This window comes from Mercenaria mercenaria, chromosome 12, assembly GCF_021730395.1.
Source record: "Mercenaria mercenaria strain notata chromosome 12, MADL_Memer_1, whole genome shotgun sequence".
Classification (NCBI taxonomy): domain Eukaryota; kingdom Metazoa; phylum Mollusca; class Bivalvia; order Venerida; family Veneridae; genus Mercenaria; species Mercenaria mercenaria.
Genome location: NC_069372.1, coordinates 6,583,178 through 6,608,509, shown reverse-complemented (window position 1 = coordinate 6,608,509; position 25,332 = coordinate 6,583,178). Strand labels below are relative to the sequence as shown.

Sequence of the window (25,332 nt, the reverse complement as noted above, 5' to 3'; positions counted from 1 at the left end):
TATCTTGTCAGTTCTTGTACTGCTTTCAAAGTAATTTGACAGAAAAGTTTCTTTAATGACTGTCTACCAAAATTGTTACCTATTTGAGCTTCAAAACTTGGGGAGTGGTTTAGGGACTGTCATAGCCCTTCTGTTTGAATCCTTGAAAAAAAAACACATGCACTGCAATCGTATGAGGTCGTGTGACTGTGACTAGAATCTGAACCTTGCCTGATTGCTATTACAGTTTCTATGAAAAAAAGTTTTGAAAATAATATAAACACCATGTCCTGAAGTATCACCCATTCATTCTGTAATATTTGATTATTTATGTGACAAAATGTCTTACCTTAAGTGACTGAACATGCATAGGGATGGGAAAATAATTACTCATTCTTATAAATGAATGTGACTATTAGTTGCGTAGTTGTGGAAAACCGTATGATTACTAATGCTATATTTTCCCAACAAAAAACTTAAAAAAGAAATTTAATTGACTAGCAGCTATGTATTTCAATTCATTTTGTGGGTATTTTGATTGTGGTGTAATCAGCCATTGCCCTGTAGCAGTGTTAACATTTATGACAAGTTTTATGGTTTTCATAGTGTCAGTTTTATGAAGAAAATATTAAAATTATATATTTTAGGAAAACATTTGTATTTTATATTTTCATAAAATAGTTTGTGTTTAACATTAATATGTTTTCTGTTGAAGGTGGTAGGATGCCATTACCAACGAGCCCTGTGGTAGGCCCTCAGCCTCCAGCACTGGGAACCAGTCCTGTTTACATACAACAGATGGTACCTGGCACTAGTCCAAGAGGTTACAATCAGTATCCACAGTTAACGGGTCTTCAGGCCCAGCAGCGTATGATAGATCCTCGTGCAGCACGTGGTCCAATAGTCCAAACATCTCTACAGAGTCCCGGCTTTAATCCGAGAACTCTGAACCCACAGATGAGCCAGCATAAAAGTATGGATACAATTTAATAGCTTATTTAATCCTTACCCTGCTAAATTTCTATAATAATCTTGTCCATCTTTCATTTTTGACAGTACCATTAACTGTAAAAAGGGGTGCTTACCAAAAAGATACTGATTGAATGGCAGACAGTGTAGATCATGATCAGACTGCATGGATGTGCAGGCTGATCATGATCTAACCTGGTCGCTAAGGCAGAATCGATCGTGTCCAGCATGATGAGAGTTAAGGACTAGAATTATGAACAAGAAACACAAAGTTGGCTACTTATCTATTATATTTTTACAAGCTACAAATTCAGTTAGTTTGTTGCTGTTTCATGAATATTTATATTCAGTTTATTGACAAATGCATTTCCGCTTGAAGAGAAAGCTCTTGTAAAGGATTATTTTCTCAAATTCTAAAGAAATTTAAAAATACTTGGAGCTCAAAATCTTTGCCTAATTAAAGTTAAGTGAATTATAAACAAATGTAAATGATAACAAAATTGTTGTGAATGTGGCTCTTCACTCCTAGCATAGTTTAGATAATGTACCCCATATCGATGAAATACAGAATGGAATTTTTATATAATTTAGCTATTCCTCTGCTTAGAAGAACATATAGTATTGCTATATTGTGAACACAATTCCATTATTGAATCTTAATCTGAAAGTTGTAATTATTTTGTTTGATATTCAGATGGCCCAATTCACCTGGAATTCCATTCATGGGTAACAGTTTCAAACAGCGGTACAAAGACCTGAGAAGTGGTTTGGTACAGACATGTTAAACTCAGTTGCCCACATGCCCCCACTTCCTGTCAGGGTCAGCTCAAAGGTACTAATGACGAACTCGGCGTACAAAAACTGAAAGTCACTTACGTGCAGGTTTCTATGTAACTTATCGACAAATAACCGTGTAAACTACTTGGTACTGTTTTGTTTCCAAATAGGACATTTTATACAGGGTATCTGTCTTTCGTTGTTGCTCGGACAACAAGGTGACGGAAATAACTTCAACTGACTGGACTACAGACGTGCGCCAGTATGAATATGGAAGTGTTTGGGATATTGAGTGTAAATAAGAACTGTGAGGATATCAGGGAAAAATAGTGTTAAACATGCAGATAAAGATATTCCTCATATGAGCCTAGGGACGGCGCATTCGCCACTAAGGTGTTTCTCTTTGACATGAAATTGTCAGTTCACAAGCAGTTAGAAATGACACATGGAGGTAAGATTGAAATGGGTATCAGGGTACTGTCTAATTTCATCAAAAAAAGGAAAACCAGATGTTCAGACACATCTCTTGTAAAATGAAGTAAAGAGGCATGATATTCACATGATCTCATGAAATTGGAGAAGTGTTCACCTGTGAGTGAAAAAATTGATATATGGTACAGATTCTTTTTGAAATGGCAACTTGGATATACGTCAATAAAGGGCCTGGTTTTGATGTTTTAGGTTTGATAGGAAAGAAAAACATTTTAGAGGATTGGGTTGTTTATTTTAATATTTCTTGGTTTAAAACTGAAGTGAGAAATGAATTACTTTGATATGGTCTATTCGATAATGGTGTGTCCAGGTTCTGGATGCTTGAATATTTTTAACATTTTACTTAACAAAGAAAAAGTTATACAAAAAAAAAAAAAAAATAACATTTTATTGTAGTCTGTATAGAGCATGAGTTTTATTTGGTTGTAGAAATGTTGTAGAATTTTAAAGTGTTGGATGGATTAACTGATGGCGGAAATTATTTCAAAGGTTTGTTCATCTATGATGGTTGAAAAGGCTAGGTACCAGAGTTTTGTTAATTATTAAAAAAAAGGTAATAAACAGCCATTAATATTTCTTGTGTAAGGTTCAGCTTCTTTGAAAGCACATCATACGCTTGTACCAGCACTCGTTCTGTATTTAAAAACTAAAGTTAGTCTGACAGTTCCTTAGGGATAGCACATAGGCAAGTGCGTGAAGCAACAGGAGTCCAGTCCAAAGTCAGTGACAGTGTAACTGGTCATAGTCTCACCTGTAATACATGGAGAAGTTTATACTTGTGACCAATATACTGGCTAAGAACTAATATTGTATTAACTTTTAACTACAAAAAATTAATGCATGTTATGTTTAATTTGCAAGCATCTCTCCAAGGTCATTGATCCTTGTAAATACAGAGGTTCATTTCAGCCATTCAATAGAAGTCATAAAATCTGTAATGAAAATAGTTGTGTCTTGTACTGGCTATGCTTTCTGTTCGGACAAGTCTGCAGTTTCAAGCTTTCATCGAAAACAAGAATTAATCTTGTTGACTATGTATAATTGTTTAGATAACAGGTAGATGTGGACCAAAAATATGTGTACAGTCTGTAAATATGTAATAAAGAAAATGGTTCTAGACGTCAGTGTTACATTTAAATAGAATTATTGTAAAAAGATATCGCTGATTTATGTGCACCTGTTGATTATTATTGTTTGTGCTCGTTGTAAGAAAATATAAAAGGTTTTTCCCTTATTGTTTTTCTTTTCATTATTGAATAGATACTAGAAGAAATTTAGTAAATATAGCGAAAATTGCTCAACATTGTGCAGGCGTATTATTTATATTGCAGATTTTTTGTCAAAATTTCATACATTTTAACTTGAAAATTCAGTATTCAAACACTGTACTGATGATTTCTCAAGAATTTGTATATAATTCATTTAGTAAAAAAACAACGACGTTTAGTTGCTTTGATATTTTTCAACTGTGGGAAATGTTGTTACATAATAGTGCTTTTAACGTGCTCCATACATTTGAGGTTTTCTCTTTCAATTCGTTTTCAATAATTGTGCATATCACTATGTTATTAGTATGATATTAACATTGTTGTATAATTTTTTTCTCCTTGAGTGGTGTTAATATTATATGATGTGACGCATATTTTTTGTGTAATTAGTGAGTTGTGTATAAAAATTGTGAAATATGCATTTCCAACTGAATAACATATTGTTTTAGACTTTTTCTCGGCCCATTTCTTTGAGCTCTTTTTTTTTCAGTTTTTTTTTTTACATGGTATATTAAGTCCTCTGTTTAAGACTAAACCATTGAAGCAAAATTGGTGCAATATTTGAAACTGAGAATTTAATTAAGCGAATAAAAAAAATGCAAACCTTATCAAGGATGACCTTAACCCTTACCCTGCTAAATTTCTATAATGAACTTGTCCATCTTTCAGTTTGGACAGTGCCATTAACTGTTAAAAGTGGTGCTACATAAAAATGACTGAATGGCGAAAGTGCAGATCATATGAACGATGAGTGCAGGTGATCATGATCTACACTGTCGCAAAGGCGAATAAATTGTGCAGCAGGATACGGGTTAAGAATTACTTTAGGCAATAACTTTAATTGTTAATTTTGACCATCAAATAGTGAGCATGATCGTTGGTTTCAAAGCGTGATACATTGTATGTGTAAAAGTGAAGAAGTATTAAAGCTTGCATCAACCTCTGTCTAAATTAAGTAAATTTGAAATTTGAATATGTGAATAAATAAGACGTTGTTAAAGTGTCATTACTGTTAACAGTGTTTGTATATAATCATTGAGCGGCACCATGAGAAACCACATAGTGCATTTGCGACCAGCATGGATCCAACCAGCCGCGCAGTTGGTCAGGACCCTGCTGTTGTTTCGCCTTTGCAATTGAAATTTAGCAACAGCAGGATTAGAAGACACATGGCATGTAGATGTGTGGTAACATGGTACGGTTATTACAACAAAAAATGGAAACCCGAGTTCATACAAATCTCTTTTGGGAAATGATGTAAAGAGTGATGATATACACATTTCAGTGCATGTAATTGGAGGAAGTCTTACCCTTTAGTGAAAAAAAATTTAAAATTTGGGACAGCTTTTTTTTTTTGAAATGGGAAAATTGGGTAAACATCGATAAGGGGCCCGGGATTTTTTATTTTTTTAGGGGTTTATTGGAAAAAACTATTTTTTGAAGGATGGTTTTTATTTTAATATGCTTGGTTTTAACTGAAAATGAGAAATAAGACTTTCGGTCTATTTTGGATTAAGGGTTTCAGGTTCAGGGGCTTGGAATTTTTTTTTTAAAATTTTTCTAACAAAAAAAAAGTTTTACCAAAAAAAAAAAAAAAATTTAAACATTTTATTTTAAGTCTGTATTAAAGCAGAAGTTTTATTTGGTTGTGAGACTGTTTTTAGAAGATTTTAAAGGTTGGATGGGTTAATGAGGCGGAAAATTATTTTAAAGGTTTTGTTCCATTATGATTGTTATATAGGTAGTCTACCCGAGTTTTTTAATTTTAAAAAAAAAAGGGAAAAAAGCCATTTTTAAATTTTTTTGTTAAGGGTTTTTATGCATTTCTTTGAAAGCAAACATACAACCGTAGACCAGCACCTGTTCCTGATAATTTTTAAAAATAAAGTTAGTCTGAGCAGTTTGTTAGTGGATGCACACAAGGCAGGAGTGAGCAATAGGGGCCAGTCAAAGTTCATGACGTGAACGGTCATTTCCCACCTGTAATCCAGGGGAATTGTCTATTACTTTGGAGAACAAAATTATACGTGGCTAGGAACTTTAAAATTTTTGTAAAAGGGCATTCACTCATGAAAAACTACAAAAAACCTGAGCAATTTTTTGTTTAATTTTTTAAAGCAATCCTCTCCAAGTCTTGACCCATTGTAATCAAGAGGTTCATTTCCCCCATCAATATGAAGTCAAAAGTTGTGATGAAAAAAAAACCGTTTGTCGGCTTGCTTTCAGTTCAGGAAAGTCTTGCAGTTGCTTTATGATTTTCCCAAATTTTCATCGAAAAAAAAAATTAAATCTTGTTTAATGTAATAGATTGTTTTAATAACAGCTTTTAGCTGGGACCAAAAATATTGTACTACTGAAAAATTTTGTAAATAAAAAAAAATCGGTTTTAGAACCGTCGTGTTTTAAATTTAAAAATAAATTATTGTAAATAAGATATCGCTGATTTATGTGCACTGTTGATTTTCATTATTGTTTGTGCTCGTTTTGTAAAGAAAAATAATAAAAGGTTTTTTTTCCCCTTATTTTTCTTCTTTTCATTATTGAATCAGATACTTAGAAGAAATTTCGTAAAAGCAAATATTTCTCAACATTGTGCAGCTGGTTATTATTTATTATTGCAGATTTTTGTCAAATTTCATACTAGTCTTAACTTGAAAATTCAGTATATCAGAACACTGCTACTGTATAGATTTCACACAGAATGTTTGTATATATATTCATTTAGTTAAAAAAACAACACCTGTTTAGTTGCTTTTGTATATTTTTCAACTTGGGTATATATGTCTGTTTACATAATAGTGCTGTTTTAACGTGCTCCATTACATTTTGAAGGTTTTCTTCATTTCAATTACGTTTTCAAATAATTGTAGGCATATCACTATGTATATGTAGTAAGATATTAACATTGTTGTATATATTTTTTTCTCCTTTGATGTGGTGTTAATATTATATATAGATGTGACGCATTATTTTTTGTGTAATTTAGTGATGTTGTGTATAAAAATTGTGAAATATGGCATTTCCAACTGAAGAAAAATATTTTTTTCAGACTTTTTCTCTCCCATTTTTTTTTGAGCTCTTTTTTTTTATTTTTTTTTTTTTTTTGGGAATTAAGTCTCGTTTAAAAAACTAAACCCTTGAAGCAAAATTGGGGCAATTTGAAACTGGGAAAATTTTAAATTAAACGAATAAAAAAAATGCAAACCTTATCAAGGATGACCTTAACCCTTACCCTGCTAAATTTCTATAATGAACTTGTCCATCTTTCAGTTTGGACAGTGCCATTAACTGTTAAAAGTGGTGCTTATCAAAAAGGTACTGACTGAATGGCGAACAGTGCAGATCATGATGAGACTGCATGGATGTGCAGGCTGATCATGATCTACACTGGTCGCAAAGGCAGAATAAATTGTGCCCAGCAGGATAAGGGTTAAGAATTACTTTAGGCAATAACTTATAAATATGTTAATTCTTGACCATCCAATATGATGCATGATCGTTGGTTTCAAAACAGTAGAATACATGTATGTGTAAAAGTGAAGAAGTATTAAATGCTTTGCAGTCAACCCTCTGTTTATAATTAAGAAATTTAAATTTAATATGTGAATAAATGAAGACTGTTGTTAAAAAGTGTCCAGTTACTGTTAACAGTGTTTGTATTTATAATCATTTGAGCGGCACCATGAGAAAACCAACATAGTGCATTTGCGACCAGCATGGATCCAGACCAGCCTGCGCAGTCTGGTCAGGATCCCTGCTGTTTGCTTTCAAAGCCTATTGCAATTAGAGAAACTGTTAGCGAACAGCATGGATCCTGATCAGACTGCATGGATTTGTAGGCTGGTCTGGACCCATGCTGGTCGCAAATGCACTATGTTGGTTTTCTCATGGCGCGGCTCATTTCTAGACAGCAGCTGTATGAATGTATGTTTGTTTAACGATGTAGTAAACTTGCATGAATGAATTTATTAACGATAAACACTTACAGATCATTTGGGCATTAAACTCCTGTTCATTAATTTTTAGTTTCTGCATTTCTTTTGAAGAAACAAAAACTTCCCCTGCTTGAATTTGGGGAGTGAAAGTATGTGTGCATGCTTCTTGGCTACTATTAAACATTAAATGCTTACTAGAAATTTATTTTTATTGAAATTTATCAGTTTTTTTCCCTTGCGATTCCATAGTTCTCGCCAAAAACTGGACAAGATGGTCCCAGTACCTTCATGGTACATTTATATCTATATGTTTTGAATGCATTTTCAGTTTCAAATTTCACAACTTCACAAATTCATCAATTCAGAATGGAACAAATCAGAGCAAATTTGTAAAATAAAGTTTGTGCAGATTTAAAGTGTTTTACAGTAACTGTTGTGTTACATCTGAACAGAGTTGCTCAATATTTTATCAACGCGATTGACTGTTATTTATTTATATTTGGAAGCCTTTTTTAGCTCAACTTTTCGAAGAAAATGTAGAGCTATTGCACTTGCCCCGGCATTGGTTAAAAATTTTTGATAAGTCAGATATCTCTGTTACTATCAAAGCTATTGACTTGAAACTTAAAATAGCTATTTACTATCAAAGTCTACACCAGGAGAAACAATCCCCATAACTCTGATTTGAATTTTGACAGAATTATACCCCTTTTTAACTTAGAATTTTTGGTTAAAGTTTTTGATAAAGTCAAATATCTCTGTTACTGTCAAAGCTTTTTACTTGAAACTTAAAATACTTATTTTCTATTAAAGTCTACACCAGGAGAAACAATCCCCATAACTCTGATTAGAATTTTGACAGAATTATGCCCCTTTTTAACTTAGAATTTTTTGTTAAAATTTTTGATAAAGTCAAATATCTCTATTACTATTAAAGCTTTTGACTTGAAACTTAAAATAGTTATTTACTATCAAAGTCTACACCAGGAGACACAATTCCCATAACTCTGATTTGAATTTTGACTGAATTGTGTCCCTTTTTAACTTAGAATTTGCTGGAACACTTTAACTGTTTACAAAAGAATGTCAGTTATTCATATTGAAACATTTGCATATTTTCCATCAACTTCAAAGATTAGGACCTCGAGAGGCAAGCGGTTAAAAGTTAATGATTTGAAATTTCATGTTCCTTACCATTGTGGGTCTGAGCTGTGGATTGGCTTCAAAGAAGTCGTGCAGCTGGCGTGTGGAAAGTCGATGGATTAACCTAGCAGTATTTTAAGTAAAGAATGGCAAGAGAGACATCGAGGGTCTTCCTGTACCAATAAATCCAGATAACTGATTCATTATGACTTGAAATACATAGAAGGAAAACAAACAAAAAATCCCAGAAAACATCATGTTTATGATATACAGATTAAGAAAAGAAGTATTCCGTGGGCAATTTACCTGCCGTTTGCAGTCTTGAGCATCTTGGTCCAGATGGACATAAGGAAATTGTAAAATATTAATGGGGTAGATCTTTACATTACAAACTCACAAGGAATAGAAGCTGTCAAGAGATTAAATGAAGTTAAAATATCACTGGCTGTTTTTCACATGTAATTTTTTTTTTTAATAGTGTATTGACCGATACTCAAAGAATAACATTTTGTAAATATTTCTCATAAATTTGAAGTTTCGTTTTTTTTCTTGTTGATTTATTTTCATATGAGTGGTGTATTCCAAAGTGTAAATAGTCCATATTGTAAAGTGTTTTTTCTTGGAGGCATAATGTTTGGTTTTGGTGTCATTGTATATGTTATTAAAAAAAATGTGTAAATTAATCGAGTATGTTTTGTGTTCATTTTTCTTTCAACATTAAATGTCTGTTTCATTTTTCTTTTCTTATTTTATTTCAGTACTTTGGTTTGTAAATGAATTCAAGAAATTTGTGTATTTTATTATAGTTGAGCTGTTAATAATTATGTAACTTAACGACTGTATTCCTTAAAAAAAAAATCCTCCCCACCCCCCATCAAATCCTCTTTTAGTTTCCACCTAAATCAAAAGAAATTTAGTATACATCAGCAGTATGAAGTGGACATGTGCATATTATCAGGACTTTTATGCTTTTTTTACAATATTTTGAGTTATTCCCCTTTTTGGACTAAACATCTATACTTTGTGTACTCAACTTTTCCTAAAGTTTCCATTTAATTCAAATGAGACGTATACTTCATCAACATGAAATGGACTTGAGCATATCTTTTAGGAGTTTATTGTAACACTGACAAATATCAGAATGTCTGATTTAAAAAATCTAGCAGATGTGAAAATTCATAAAAGAATGTTTAGAACAGTGTAATGACATTTTACTGTCTTACTGACCACTGCACAGTATAGGGATGGCAGCTTTTAAATATCAGAACATAAAAAAATGTCATTTCAGTAAACCAGATAAGGAAGGTTTAATGCACAAGATGCAAAATGCCAGCGGCAGTGTTTGATTTTCTGCTAAAAACATACAAACTTTAGCAAAAAAATAATCTTGATCTTTTTTCCAACACTGGTATTTAGTCACACTAATACTTGCGCTTGTGTTTGTATAAAAATCCAATTTAAAAAATTGTGCTAAATTATTAAAAATTGAAGTGTGTATTGTTTTGTGAGAACCTCTAGGATGAATTTTTAGCTCACCTGTCAAGAAGTGACAAGGTGAGCTTTTGTGATCGCGTGGCGTCCGTCGTCCGTGCGTCCGTCCGTCCGTCCGTAAACTTTTGCTTGTGACCACTCTAGAGGCCACATTTTTCATGGGATCTTTATGAAAGTTGGTCAGAATGTTCATCTTGATGATATCTAGGTCAAGTTCGAAACTGGGTCAGGTGCGGTCAAAAACTAGGTCAGTAGATCTAAAAATAGAAAAACCTTGTGACCTCTCTAGAGGCCATATTTTTCATGAGATCTTCATGAAAATTGGTCAGAATGTTCACCTTGATGATATCTAGATCCAGTTCGAAACTGGGTCATGTGGGATCAAAAACTAGGTCAGTAGGTCTAAAAATAGAAAAACCTTGTGACCTCTCTAGAGGCCATATTTTTCATGAGATCTTCATGAATATTGGTCAGAATGTTCACCTTGATGATACCTAGGTCAAGTTCGAAACTGGGTCACGTGGGGTCAAAAACTAGGTCACTAGGTCTAAAAATAGAAAAACCTTGTGACCTCTCTAGAGACCATATTTTTCATGAGATCTTCATGAATATTGGTCAGAATGTTCACCTTGATGATACCTAGGTCAAGTTTGAAACTGGCTTACGTGGGGTCAAAAACTAGGTCAGTAGGTCTAAAAATAGAAAAACCTTATGACCTCTCTAGAGGCCATATTTCTCAATGGATCTTCATGAAAAATGGTCAGAATGTTCACCTTGATGATATCTAGGTCAAGTTTGAAACTGGGTCACGTACGGTCAAAAACTAGGTCAGTAGGTCTGAAAATAGAAAAACTTTGTGACCTCTCTAGAGGCCACATTTTTCATGGGATCTTTATGAAAATTGGTCAGAATGTTCATCTTGATGATATCTAGGTCAAGTTCGAAACTGGGTCACGTGCGGTCAATAACTAGGTCAGTATATCTAAAAATAGAAAAACTTGTGACCTCTTTAGAGGCCATATTTTTCAAGAGATCTTCATGAAAATTGGTCAGAATGTTGACCTTGATGATATCTAGGTCAGGTTCGAAACTGGGTTACGTGCGGTCAAAAACTAGGTCAGTAGGTCTAAAAAATAGAAAAATCTTGTGATGTCTCTAGAGGCCATATTTCTCAATGGATCTTCATGAAAATTGGTGAGAATGTTCAGCTTGATGATATCTAGGTCAAGTTCATAACTGCGTCATGTGCGGTCAAAAACTAGGTCAGTAGGTCGAAAAATAGAAAAACCTTGTGACCTCTCTAGAGGCCATATTTTTCACGAGATCTTCATGAAAATTGGTGAGAATGTTCACCTTGATGATATCTAGGTCAAGTTTAAAGGTGGGTCACATGCCTTCAAAAACTAGGTCATTAGGTCAAATAATAGAAAAACCTTGTGACCTTTCTAGAGGTCATATTTTTCAATGGATCTTCATGAAAATTGGTCAGAATTTTTTATCTTGATGATATCTAGGTCACATGTGCTCAAAAACTAGGTCACTATTTAAAATAATAGAAATAACTAGGTCATACTCAGTTCAACACTGGATCATGTGGGGATAGGTGAGCGATTCAGGACCATCATGGTCCTCTTGTTTTCTCTGGGGAGAATACTGTAAGGCTTTCAAGACATGGTTCTCTATTTGTCAGTTATTAAGTTTTAGTATATTCTCCTTGTTTTCCAAGCATATACTGTGAAATCATTATTTGTTGTGGACAATTTTTTCTGGTCATGCCAATGTTTGAAGTTAAATCCCTGCAAGCAAGTAAAATTCTAATTCATTTTATATCAAATATAGGAAAACTACAAATTTGGCCAAAACAAAAAAAAAAATAATTTCATACTACAAATTTATACCTCTCGTGAAATAGCAGATTTGGCCAAAACATCAAAAAAAATTACCCACAAAATTGAATGATTTTACAGTAATTTTTATTCATTTGTGATCCTCTTTTAGCTTTACATAATTCAATAAAGACAATGGTAGCAGTCAGTATTAACATGAGAATTTCACAGACCAAACATACTGTGAAATCGTTCACATTTGTGGGGGACTAATTTTCGTGGATTTTATAGTTACGTCAGTCCTGGAAACTAAAGTCCTGATGAGTAGAATATTTCCCATTTACTGTAAAAGCAGAAATTTTCACAAGGGTTTAATTTTTCGCTATATTCACGAGGCCCTACATCTCACGAAAATTAATCCTTGCATAAATATTCACCATTAGTATAATTCAGATTCAAGTAGGATACCATTTTTATAATTTCGCGAACATACTCAAAATTTAAAAAAATTTGACCCAACGAAAATATGTGCTTTTACAGTATCAGATCTTTAACATTTGATATCTATGAATTTATGTTGCAACAACTAAGTGGCTTTGCAGAAAACATGAAATTTTATGCCCACAGGATTAAACGATTTCACTGTACGTACATGAGAATTTCTCGATAAAAAGTAGATCATGTTCTTGTAAATATGTTTTGTTTAGATTTTATATGTGTATCTTCATTTGGACTAGACTACTAAATTTTTGTCTGTGGGTGAACAAATGGTTTTGTTGTAAATAATGCGATTATAGGTAATAGAGAAGATGAAAATTCATCACATGTACATGTATGCTTACATGTAGAAACACACATAAATAGTAGTAAGTGTCTGTTTTAAACCTGAGATTTAGGCTTTCAGGTACATTTTGAATGTGTAGGCTAAATTATGTGAAAATTAAAAAAATTCTGAATTTTGACATTGAATATATCTGTATGTAAACAGTGTAATATATCAACATGGTATCATCTATGTCACCATGTGAACATCTCCATAAAGTAAAGAAAAAACTTAATCTTTTACAACTTTTAAAAATTAGGAAAAAAATCCACATGAAATGAACAGGAATGACTCGAAATACTTGTGTTTTAACAAGAAAGGATTTAAGAAGCAAAAATGTAAATATCTCGGAGAGAATTACCTTATTATATTTACTGTAACATTTAAATGCGAAACCCATTTGCAAATTTAAGTTTGGATGTAAAAATGATTGTTGGGTTTTAATCTTTCTTTGGGTGTCTGGTATAACACATTTATGTAAACTATTTATAGTGTGTACGGATTTTGCTGGAATTTTGTGTAATGTTATAGTTGTTAACTTGTAAAAATTATTTTTATGTCCATCCCATAATTCTTCACCAACTTTCCATTTGGATTTGCTGTTGTCAGGTTTGTGTTGTGTAATAAATCTTTATCCTCCCTACCCCTTGTCTCAGTTTAGAAAGGTCAGTTTTTAGATTAACCCTTACCATGCTGGACACCGTTGATTCTGCCTTTGCGACCAGTGTAGACCAAGATCAGCCTGCACATCCGTGCAGTCTGATCATGGTCTGCACTGTTCGCTATTCAGTTAGTAAATTTTCAGTAAACATCCCTTCAAATTATAAATGGTACTGCCCAAATTGGAAGATGGACCAGTCCATTATAGAAATTTAGCATGGTAAGGGTTAATTTTATTCATAAGTCTTACAAATTTGCTAAAAATTGTATCAACATCATTTCTTTCCAGTATTAGTCATAAACATTTCTTATTATTGGTATCAATATATAATGTTTAATGAAAAAGACAATAGTTCAAAATTTTGTGTTTTATCTACCTAGACTTTAGATATACAGTGCTCCCTCTCTACAACAACACCCTTTGGAAGACAGAAAATTTGGTTGTTGTTCGGAGGGAGTTGTTGTAGAGAGGTAAAATAAAGAACAATTAGTATATTTTGGAGTCCGTAGCAAGTGTTGTTGCAAGGGGGGAATTGTTGTTCAGAGGGCCGCTCTACAGAGGGAGCACTGTATTTCCTATCCAAAAAATGATTTAACCCTTATCATGCTGGACACGACTGATTCTGCCTTTGCGACCAGTGTAGATCATAATCAGCCTGTACATCCGTGCCGTCTGATCATGATCTGCACTGTTAGTCATTTGTAATTTTGGTATGCACCCCGTTTAACAGTTAATGGTACTGTCCATATTGAAAGATGGACAAGTTCATTGTAGAAATTTAGCAGGGTAAGGGTTAAGAAATATTTGTGGATAGCTGAGCAGATCAAGGCAGACAATAATCTAAAGAAAAGAATTGTGTCATTTGTTCGTGTCATCGCTTTGTGGTACCGTAGTGATTCTCTGTTGATTTCATTTTATGGTGATGTATAATTCATTGACAGATATTTTAAAAATATTCTGTGAAGAATTGATCAATTCTTGGTGGAAAACAGGTAAATCCTGTTTTAGAAAAAAGCTCATAGGATCGTTTTGTTTATTTAAGATCATTTGTATATGTAATTGATATGTATGTTAATATTTGCATCTTTTTTTTTTTTTTTTTTCTTTTGTGGCACTTGCCAATATACATAGATGTTAAACATTATTGTAATATATTATAATTGTTGTTTCAATGGAAGGTCAGAAAATACATTTGATCACAGTGTGTCATTGATAATACATGTAATTTATCTAGCCTGTAGAATGTACACCTTTGAAAACAGGCTCCAAGGTTGAAAAAAACTAGTTTGAAGACCAGTCTCAGAATGCTGTCTTGCCATTGGTCAGTTTAAAATTGTTTTCTAAATTAGCCAATGAGATGCTTGAGTTTTGAGACTGGTCTCAAAACTTTTGTTTTATAGCCTTAAAACCAGGGTTTTCAAGCTACATCTTGACATTTTATGCATCTTCAACATCCCTTTCATTTAAGATTACATCAGTCTTAATTGAGACAGTTAATTCTAGACCAGATTTTATGTCAGATTTCTGTTTTCACTTAAAGCAACAGTTTAAGGTAGTTCTGCACATTCAGGTAAAATTTTTGTCTACAGTGTAGGATTTGATTAAACCTTGATTTTTCAAAACTTCAGAATATTCTTTAACAATTGGCAAATGAAAATATAGGGTTGTGTGCCTGATTGAATAGACTAGTTTGAAAACATTTGACCTCAAACAAGGGAAAATCAAAGTTTTAATACAAATTTCATGAATAGATTTTTTTCTACAATGTAGATTTTAAGTAAACTTTTCACAGTTGTTAATAAACATATGGTCTAAAATACAGTGAAATAAAATATAAGGGCCCCATGTGCTTCTTTTTGAGATACTGGGCCATAAAGAGATCTGCGCATTTCAAGCTGATTGTAAGACATTTTTTGGAATTATACAACATGTGAGATGTTTAAATTTAATATCATATTGTAACTTTAGAAACATAGTAAAGTTGCCTTTGTAGTAAATGTTCTCATTGGTTGCTATTAATTCATAAAATGATTTTCATTTCCCTACTCCGATTCCAGGTTTTATTCTATGTTTTCCAGATAAATGATAAATGATGTTAAGCAATTACTTCCGGTTTATCAGACATGCAGAACTACCTTAAGCATAAACTACATTGCTTACCGAAAGATAATATCAACTTTCAGAAACACAATTTAGCAAACGAGTATTCCTCAAATTTACCTGAGAATCATGGTTTATTTGTTCAGTATGTTTTGGAATTTACTTTGGTATAATGGTATGATAAAGATTATTAATATTGTATTGGGTCTCTTTCGAGACTGTAATAATTATCATTTGTCACTAGTTACCATGATTAGACTATCGTAGACTAAACAAAGACAATACTATGTTAGCCCTGTATCGAAAATATACATAAGTGAGGCTTATTTCTGAATCAGATGCAGGTTTTGCGAAACACTGGAGTCCGTATTCATCAACATTATAACCCTTACCATCATGGACACCATTGGTTCTGCCTTTGCGACCATTGTAGATCATCATCCATGCAGTCTGATCATGATCTGCACTGTTTGCTATTCAGCCAGCACCTTTTTGGTAAGCACCCCTTTGAACAGTTAATGGTACAGTCCAAATTGGAAGATGGACAAGTTCATTATAGAAATTTAGTAGGGTAAGGGTTAAGTCTGAAATTTAGACTTAGATTTTAGATAAAGTTGCTTTTTTTTTTGTTCGCTATGTCATTGTTACATAAACACAGATTGCAATGAAATTTTGCAGGAATATACTCGTTTAATAGCTATAGACATCTCAATAAATTGTTCAGACTTTAAATGTTGATGAATGCAGGGTCCGGTTTTAGTGCTGATGTGCTGAGACTTCAGGAGAATAACTCATTGTCTAGCATTTGTACTAGATATACTAAACGTGGGTTTCAGTTCTGAAGTATAAGATGGGTTTGTTTTTTTTTGTTCAAATTTAATATTCACCCAAACAAAAGTTTTTTTGAGATGATTTACCGTACATGTTGGATTAATACTGTGCTAAAATCTTGCTTTTAAGCCAGTTTATCATTTTCCGGCACAGATTTTTGGGTACTGTATTCTAGAAATACAGTTTTTATGTGAAATTAATGCAGTTATACTGTAAAAACAATTGTTTATTGATCACAGCCTTTGATCTTTTTTGTCTGATTAATTCTGCAAGCATTAAATTATTTTTTTCCTTTTCATTTCCTTGTTAAATGTCCATTTATTATCATTTGACAGTGCTTTGAAATTGATTAAAATGTGCAGTTAACAGACTTGTTTTGTTTTTAATTTATACATATGTATATGTGTGTATAACACTGGACTTAGACCAGCCATTACTTAGCAAAATTCACAGTATATTCTAGCAGACATTTATTGTGCTTATATGTTGAAAGAAAGTAATTTAATAAGCGGTTTTGCTGGTCCGACTGAACTGCAGAAAGAGGAGAGATATAGTTTCTAGTGTACCATCCCATCGAAAAGCCACATCTTCGCAATTATTTCTTACAGTGAGTGATATTTGGTTGGAATGTATTTACTATTCTTCCCTTTGACTTGTATTACATGTTCAAGTATTTGACAAAGAGACCTGAATATATAATATATTTAGCATGTGAATTTGTGCTCCTGGGATTTTTGTCTGCAAGACCAGAGTTAATAATAAAAAAAAAATTAGCCACACCATGAGGAAAACAACTGGGTGCATTTGCGACCAGCTTGGATCCAGACAAGACTGCACATCCTCGCAGTCTGGTCAGGATCCATACTGTTCGTTGCAATTAGAGAAACTGTTAGCGATATGCATCATCACGCGGCAACAACTGTGAATGGACGGACTGAAAAAATGCACTGATACTTGACCCAGAGTAACAAACCTCACAGGATTGTCGAATTTATTCAAATGTGAAACTTATAAACATGTCAGTAAACATGTAAATTGCAATGCAGTACAATCATATATGCGAAAAAGAGCATAAATGTGATTATGTACATTGGTTTTTTACTTATATAAAGTAGCAAAGTTTCTGGATCACGACTGTTGCAGTCCCTTATTTTATTTGTTCGAGTTACACTTGATCATCATTAGTTTTTGAAAGGTTGAGTCATCTAATCTACATCTCTGGCCAAAATAATTTTCCAGCAATGGAAAACAACCTCTCCACAGGGGTAGATGTAGCCTTTACTATCAAAAATCTCTTAGCAAAGTTTGCCAACGATGGATAATTTTCATTGTTTTCTTAATCCACGGCCACATGTTATGGGGATTATAGGAATGGTCTCCGTCCGTCCCTCCGTAACATTTTGTGTCTGCTTAGTATCTCCTAAACCCCATGAAGGATTTTCATGAAACTTTGGTCAAATGATCACCTAATCAAACGATGTGCAGAACCCATGAGTCAGCCATGTTGGCGCAAGGTCAAGGTCACAACTCTAGGTCAAAGGTTTGAACCTTTCATTTTGTGTCCGCTATGTATCTCCTATTCATTTTGAAGGATAATCATGAATCTTGGGTCAAATGATCACCTCATCAAGACGATGTGCAGACCCATGAGTCAGCCATGTCGGCTCAAGGTCAAAGGTTTGAGCCTTCTGTTTCGTTTCCGCTCTGTATCTCCTAAAACCCATGAAGGATAATCATGAAGCTTGGGTCAAATGATCACCTCATCAAGACGATGTGCAGAACCCATGAGTCGGCCATGTCAGCTTAAGGTCAAGGTCACAACTCAGGGTCAAAGGTTTGAGCCTTCCATTTCATGTCCGCTCTATATCAACGAAACCCCTTGAAGGATTATTATGAAACTTTGGTCACATGATCACCTCACCAAGACGATGTGCAGAACCCATGAGTCGGCCATGCCGACACAGGGTTTTACTCGTCAAGGGTTTGAGTCCGCTCTGTATCTCCTAAACCCCTTAAAGTATAATCATGAAACTTGGGTCAGATTATCACCACATCAAGATGATCTGCAGAGTCTATGAGTCTGCCGTGTTGGCTTGAGGTCAAGGTCACAACTTAAGGTCTAAAGGTTTGAGCCACTAGCCATTACAGCGGCGGGGGATATAGCTGTCTTTCAGACTGCCTTGTTTAGTTTGTAATCTATTTTTCTTCGGAGTCATAAAGCTCAGTAGGCCAACATGTTCATCAACTCGGGCCCTCTTCTCAGCCGGAGACATAACATCATCGTTTTCAAAATCCGCACATGTGTCCTCAAATTTTCTTGCATATGGTGAGTTTTTGACGTTGTAACCTGTTACATGCACTTCTATTGTTCAGATTTTGAAAAGAAGTGTTTGAAATTATTGGTGGCTCAATAACCTAGGTGTGAACATATTCTTTGTGAACAATTGAAGCATTATGTAAAGTGGTTTTCAGAAAACAAAATCCATCTCATTTTATTCATTGTACATAAAACAATGTACCATAGATAGCTAATAATGATCTTAATACCAAAAACTAGTTTTGGGTATGTTTTTGTTTCAAGACAACAATGAGAACAAAAACATTGTATTTTTTGTGTAAATTTTTTTGATTAATTAAATAATTAGTTATCCATAGATGTTATCCTTTATCGAAAATGTAATCGCTGATTACACCAAAGTTTAGGTCTGTAATTGATTAAATTATGATTACAAGTAATCAAAATGGACTTTGATTACTGATTACAGTTGATTATTTGACTAAATGTATCTGATTACAATCGATTACAATAACTGATTACGATTACACCATGTCTGATTTTAATATTACTTGGCACAAATGTTTCCTATGATGAGACGACGTGTCATGCGAAAAAGCCAGACCCCTAGCTTAAAGGTCAAGGTCACAATTGGAGGTCAAAGGTCAACAGGGCTTTTTTCTTGTCCGGTCCATAACTATGCCATCCATGAAGGGATTTTCATATTACTTGGCACAAATGTACCTCATAATAAGTGTGTCACGCACAACTTTCAGACCCCTAGCTCAAAGGTCAAGGTCACACTTGGCAGTCAAATGTTTACATGGCATAAACAGGGTCTGTTTCGTGTCCGGTCCATAACTCTGTCATTCATTAAGGCTTTTTAATATCACTTGGCACAAATGTTTCCTATGATGAGACGACGTGTCATGCGCAAATTCCGGACCGCTGGCTCAAAGGTCAATGTCACAATTGGAGGTCAAAGGTCAACAGGGCTTTTTTCCTGTCCGGTCCATAACTCTGCAATCCATGAATGGATTTTAATATTATATGGCACAGATGAGACAATGTGTTGTGCGAAAACCCCGGACCCCTTGCTCAAAGGTCAAGGTCACAATTTAAGGTCAAAGTTTAATATGTTTATTTTCTTGTCCGGTCCAGAACTCTTTTATTCATCAAGGGCTTTTAATATTACTTGGCATTAATGTTCCCCATGATGACACTCAGAACCCTAGCTTAAAGGTCAAAGTCACACTTCGAGATCATAGGTCAATAAGATTATTTTCCTGTCCGCTCTATAACTTTGTCATGCAAAACAGGATTTAAATATCACTTTGCACAAATATTCCCCTGGATGAGACAACATGTCATGCTCAAAACCCTGACCTTTAGCTACAAGGTCAAGGTCACACTTGGAACTCAAAGGACAAAAGGGCGTTTTTTCTGTCCAGTCTGTAACTCTTAAAGGGATTTTAATATTACTTGGCACAAATGTTTACTACCTTGAGACGGAGTGTCATGCGCAAGAACCTGCTCCCTAGGTCTAAGATCAAGGACACACATAGAGGCCAAAGGTCAGATACAAGAATGACTGTCTGGAAGATTTCTTCTTCCTGCATGGAGGGATTTCGATATAACTTGGTATAAATGTTCACTACCATGAGATGGATTGTTATGCGCAAGAACCAGGTCCATAGGTCTAAGGTCAAGGTCACATTTAGAGGTCAAATTCAAGAATGACTTTGTCTGGAGCATTTCTTCTTCATGCATGGAGGGACTTTGATGTAACTTAGCACAAATGTTCACCACACCACCATGAGGCACCCTTGTTTTTAGAATTATTTGTTATTACTATAAATAGATTATATTGTAACTTATTTATTACTGGCCGTAGGGAAACATCGTGATCGTTTTCTGTGGTACAACATACATGTTACATCCAATTTTTAGGTGTATTTTGACCTATCTGTACCTGGTAAAGAGTTTCTTACATTATACAGACTTTTTTTTATTAATTTCCCTTTGCTGTTATTGTAAATAACTTTTATGATTATATGATACTTTTTTTGATAATATGCCATAAAATGCCATATGAAAGCAACTATAGGTTTTTATATATACAATTTTTTATCCAGGAGTTTTGTTATAACATATTGTATACGTAGTACAATATTGTTTATGCATCATTGACAGATATCAGTTCATTGTGTTATACTGCAATTAGATAAAATTAAGTGCCTTCCAGTAGGGGACTTTGTATTTCACTTGTTTGTCTTGCAGCTTTCCTACAGATGTTTGAGACATGTACGTCAAAATTTAAGAGGGAATCAATTTCAGCACGTAATAATTTAACATAATAAAATTTTTCTTCACGGGTTATCTCTTTTTTCATTTATTTTAAAAGAGGTTACTAAATCTGTAAATATTGACTACCGAAACTGGAGGATGCAAGTTAAATAATTGTACACATCAATACACTGTTGTTTTTTCGTGAGATAGATTTTGTCAAATGATGGAAAAGTTGATGCGAACATTGTAGGATTGTAAATTTTCTGGCTTCTTAGAAACTAGTTTTATGCGTGAATTTGACCTGCAGAACCTTTTCTGTCATGTAAGGCCTTGCACAATTTTTGTCTTTGATACCCAATCAAGATAACCTCTCGACGAATTCAGAGTACCATGTGCGATGCACTACATGGACAGTTGAAAAAAAATATTATGTTAATTAGACCGGTTCGCACTCTGCCGACAGATTATCGTACACTAGCTATACTCTCGAGTGTATCGTCGACAGATTATCGTATACTAGCTATACCCTCGAGTGTATCATCGACAGATTATCGTACACCAGCTATACTCTCGAGTGTATCATCGACAGATTATCGTACACCAGCTATACTCTCGAGTGTATCGTCGACAGATTATCGTACACTAGCTATACTCTCGAGTGTTTTTCAAGCACAAAACTGAGAGATGCTTGTTACTTTAAGTGTCGTAAGTAGATTGAGTCAGAAGAAATCGTGAAAATGCTATGTTGGATGTGATTGGACGGTGAGAAGATTTCTCACCTTTCGTGTCGCCAGGGTTAGTTTCGGTATGTTTTAAAAAATAGAAGATGTAAGCGTATAAATGAGATTTCCTATGGCTAAGCATGACTCACTGACTAGTCGATTGATCTGTCGGGCCAATGATCTGCGATGAATCTCCAGCATTGAGTGCATGAACGCATTGAACGCACACTGTTAAACATACGTAAAACGTAACCCTAACTTTAATCAATATTGTGTGCACTCAGTACGCGTACATCGAACAGGACGATTTAATGTTGTCGTCGGCCCAACAAGACAGGCCAAAGATATATATGTGTGCCTGAAAAGGGGATCCACACATGAAAATAAACACGCATCACCTCCTACGATGTTCTAGGATACATCAACATCCAGGAACCTCCTCTCCGGCTTACGGCCCGCCACCCATCGTAGACGGTTAGCCGACGAAAGTCCCCGCCTGGAACGGAACAACTTATTTCCAGCCCAGCCCGCGGCAGGCGCTATATTTACTTCCTCGGCATCCACTTTGGGCCGATACTGCTGGAAACAGTACCAGTTTAAGTAAATCATCCAGTACTGAACACTAGTCGGAATATCAACCGCGACCGGGAATCGAACCCAGACCGCGTTGGCGTTGTAGTACAACTTGGTAACAACTGCGCCTATGACTCCCTGATCATAGGAGGAGGAAAGAGTAACCATGCCTTCCAGAGCCAAGTTAGTAACAAATTTTGATCAATTTGAAAATTGTTTATAATCATGGCAGAGGGTAATTCAAGGATTTTGAAATAGACCAATGGCTCAGCAGATGTTGTTCAAAGATGTTTTATAGTATATAAGGGTGAATCGGCGGTTGAAATCTAACTAAACCAAAGTTATACAAAGGATGCATTTGTATAACATCTAACCAGCAAGTACGGACCATAATCATGACCCTTGTTTCGGTCAAAATTGCCTAAGTGTGTCCACTCGATAATTAAACTTTTTATCTCAGAACTAGACCACTCATATTAAGTGTGTATCTCAATAAAATTTAGTCTAAGTTGGATAACCATTCAATCCATTAGGACTGATATCTCCAGAGTTATGGCCCTTGAATCGGTCAGAATTGCCACAGTTGACAGAATCAGCCGTTATAACTGGAGTAATTTTTTGTATGTCAACCATACTGGTAATGGTACGTACTGTTAGATCAATATGAAAGTAGGTAACCAGCTATTTGGACCAGTACTTTCAGAGTTATGACCCTTTAAGTCGAATCTGCCGATATAACAGCATCCGCCCGATAACTATAGATTTATTTTTCTTTGATATCAACCATACTTACACAGAAGATGTATTACTGTAAAATCTAGGCTAAATTTAATTATCATAAAATAAAACAGATTTTAAGGGATGAACTGGGTACTGGGTAATATTGATTTGACTTTTGCTAATATTGGCGAATATTACTACAGTCCATAAAATAAACAAACGTGTTTGTAAACATGGACGGATCCAAACGAAAGACCAGTATCTTTTTGCTAAGCAGCCCTTTTAACAGTGAATGGTACTGTCCAAATTGAAAAATGAACAGGTTCATTTAATATAGAAATTTAGCAGAGTAAGGGTATGAATCTGCTAATCATGAATTCACTAAATAGATCCTACACTGATTTTGCGATATCCGTAAATAAATTAATTAGTGATATCCGACATCACAAAATAGTAAATAACTAGTAAAACGCCACCCGTACTTGTTGTTAGATTTTTGGTGGAACATATCTAAATAAGGGTTAACCCGTAAATTTATAAAACAACATGGGGCTAGGAAACAAAGGATAAAGATTTCTTCACATAGAGTTTCGTATTTATAAGCTATTGATACAGAAATAGTGTCGGATTTGTAATATATTCCCCTATATCACTTGCGTGACTGACTTAACGTCCGGGGTTACTAACAAATGCATTCATACTTACTAAAACGGTAATAGCCATACATCTGACCGGTAGTGAGCTAAGAGTCTTTTAAATAAGACCTATTGTATTGCACAAGTATTTTTACCGAGTATCTTCCGCATGTAGAGGAGTATTAAGGCAAAACATAACTTTACATTTGCCCTATTCTTTTCCATTGGAAATTATGACGTTCATTTTGTATGAACAGCAGAAGGAAAGGCGCGAAAGTTACGTCATCGCTGCTTAGTGATAACCGACCGCAGTTTTGACGAGGTCCGCGTGTGGAGTCCTTAGATGACGTCGCAGTTGTTCCGTCTGGTGCACAGAGTGGCCGGGAAGCTGATTTTAAAGTTAAATGTCACAAAATATGTGCAATTGATAATATTATCTTGTTTACAAATGAAAAAGGAAATATAATGTAAATATAAGAAATGAAACTTTTTTTTCGGTGTTCATGCGAAATGAATGACAGAACAGGGTCGGCAAACTAAAAATGAATCGATAGCGCTATTCATGAATTTGCCGATCCTAATCTGTCGTTCACTTCGCATGAACACCAAAAATCATTTCAATTTATAAATGTTTACATTCGCACTGTTCTTTTTCATTGAAAATTATGACCTTCATTTCGTATGAACAGCAGAAGGAAAGGCACGAAAGCTACGTCATCTCTGCTCAGTGATAACCGGCCTCTGTTTTGACGACGTCAGGAAGAACGTTCCTTAGATTATGTCGCAATTGTTCCGTCTGGTGCACAGATTGGCCGGGAAGCTGATTTTAATATTAAATGCCACAAAATATGTGCAATTAATAATATTATCTTGTTTACAAATGGAAATGAAATATAATGTAAATATAAGAAATGAAACTATTCTTTTTCGGTGTTCGATTTGCAGATCCTATTCTGTCGTTCATTTCACATGAACACCGAAAAAATAGTTTCATTTCTTAAATGGATTCCATTTTGGACTGTTCATGAAATAACACTAGGTTTAAGATATCGATAAATTACGGTGTTCCGTTTGGACAATCGTGACTTTTTATTTAAAACTAAACCGCGATGCACGATGGTACGATGACGAAAACGCGATGGCGCGATGGATCGATGATGAAACAACGATAATACGATGATGAAAACGCGATAGCAAGATGATGAAATCGCGATGGTGCGATGGTACGATGGTGAAATGTCGATGTAATATCGCGTTTTCATCATCGTACCATCGCGTTTTCACCATCGCACCATCGTGCCATCACGTTTTCATCATCGTAGCATCGCGCCATCGCGTTTTCACCATCGTGCCACCGCGTTATCACCATCGTACCATCGCGTTTTCACCATCGTGTCATCGCGTTATCACCATGTACCATCGCGTTTTCACCATCGTGTCATCGCGTTATCACCATCGTACCATCGCGTTTTCACCATCGTGCCATCGCTTTTCATCATCGTACCATCGCACCATCGCGTTTTCATCATCGTACCATCGCGTTTTCACCATCGTGCCATCGCGTTATCACCATTGTACCATCGCGGTTTTACCATCGTACCATCGCGTTTTCACCATCGTGCCATCGCGTTTTCATCATCGTACAATCGCGTTTTCACCAAAGTGCCATCGCGTTTTCACCATCGTGCCATCGTGTTATCACCATCGTACCATCGCATTCTCACCATCGTGCCATCACGTTATCACCATCGTACCATCGCAGGTTCACCATCGTATCATCGCGTTTTTACCATCGTACTTTCGCCTTCTGGTTAGAAAGGCGT

General features: G+C 34.8%; 1 protein-coding gene across 1 annotated transcript in view; it reads left to right on the top strand.

Annotated features, from left to right (window-relative positions):
- Positions 1 to 969, top strand: part of LOC123534669 (eukaryotic translation initiation factor 4E transporter-like) — a 49,650-nt gene extending 48,681 nt beyond the window's left edge. Inside the window, exon 26 of the mRNA XM_053519068.1 lies at positions 695 to 969. Coding sequence (XP_053375043.1) covers positions 695 to 969 — 275 coding nt within the window. The remainder of the gene's footprint in view (positions 1 to 694) is intronic.
- The last annotated feature ends 24,363 nt before the right edge of the window (positions 970 to 25,332 follow it).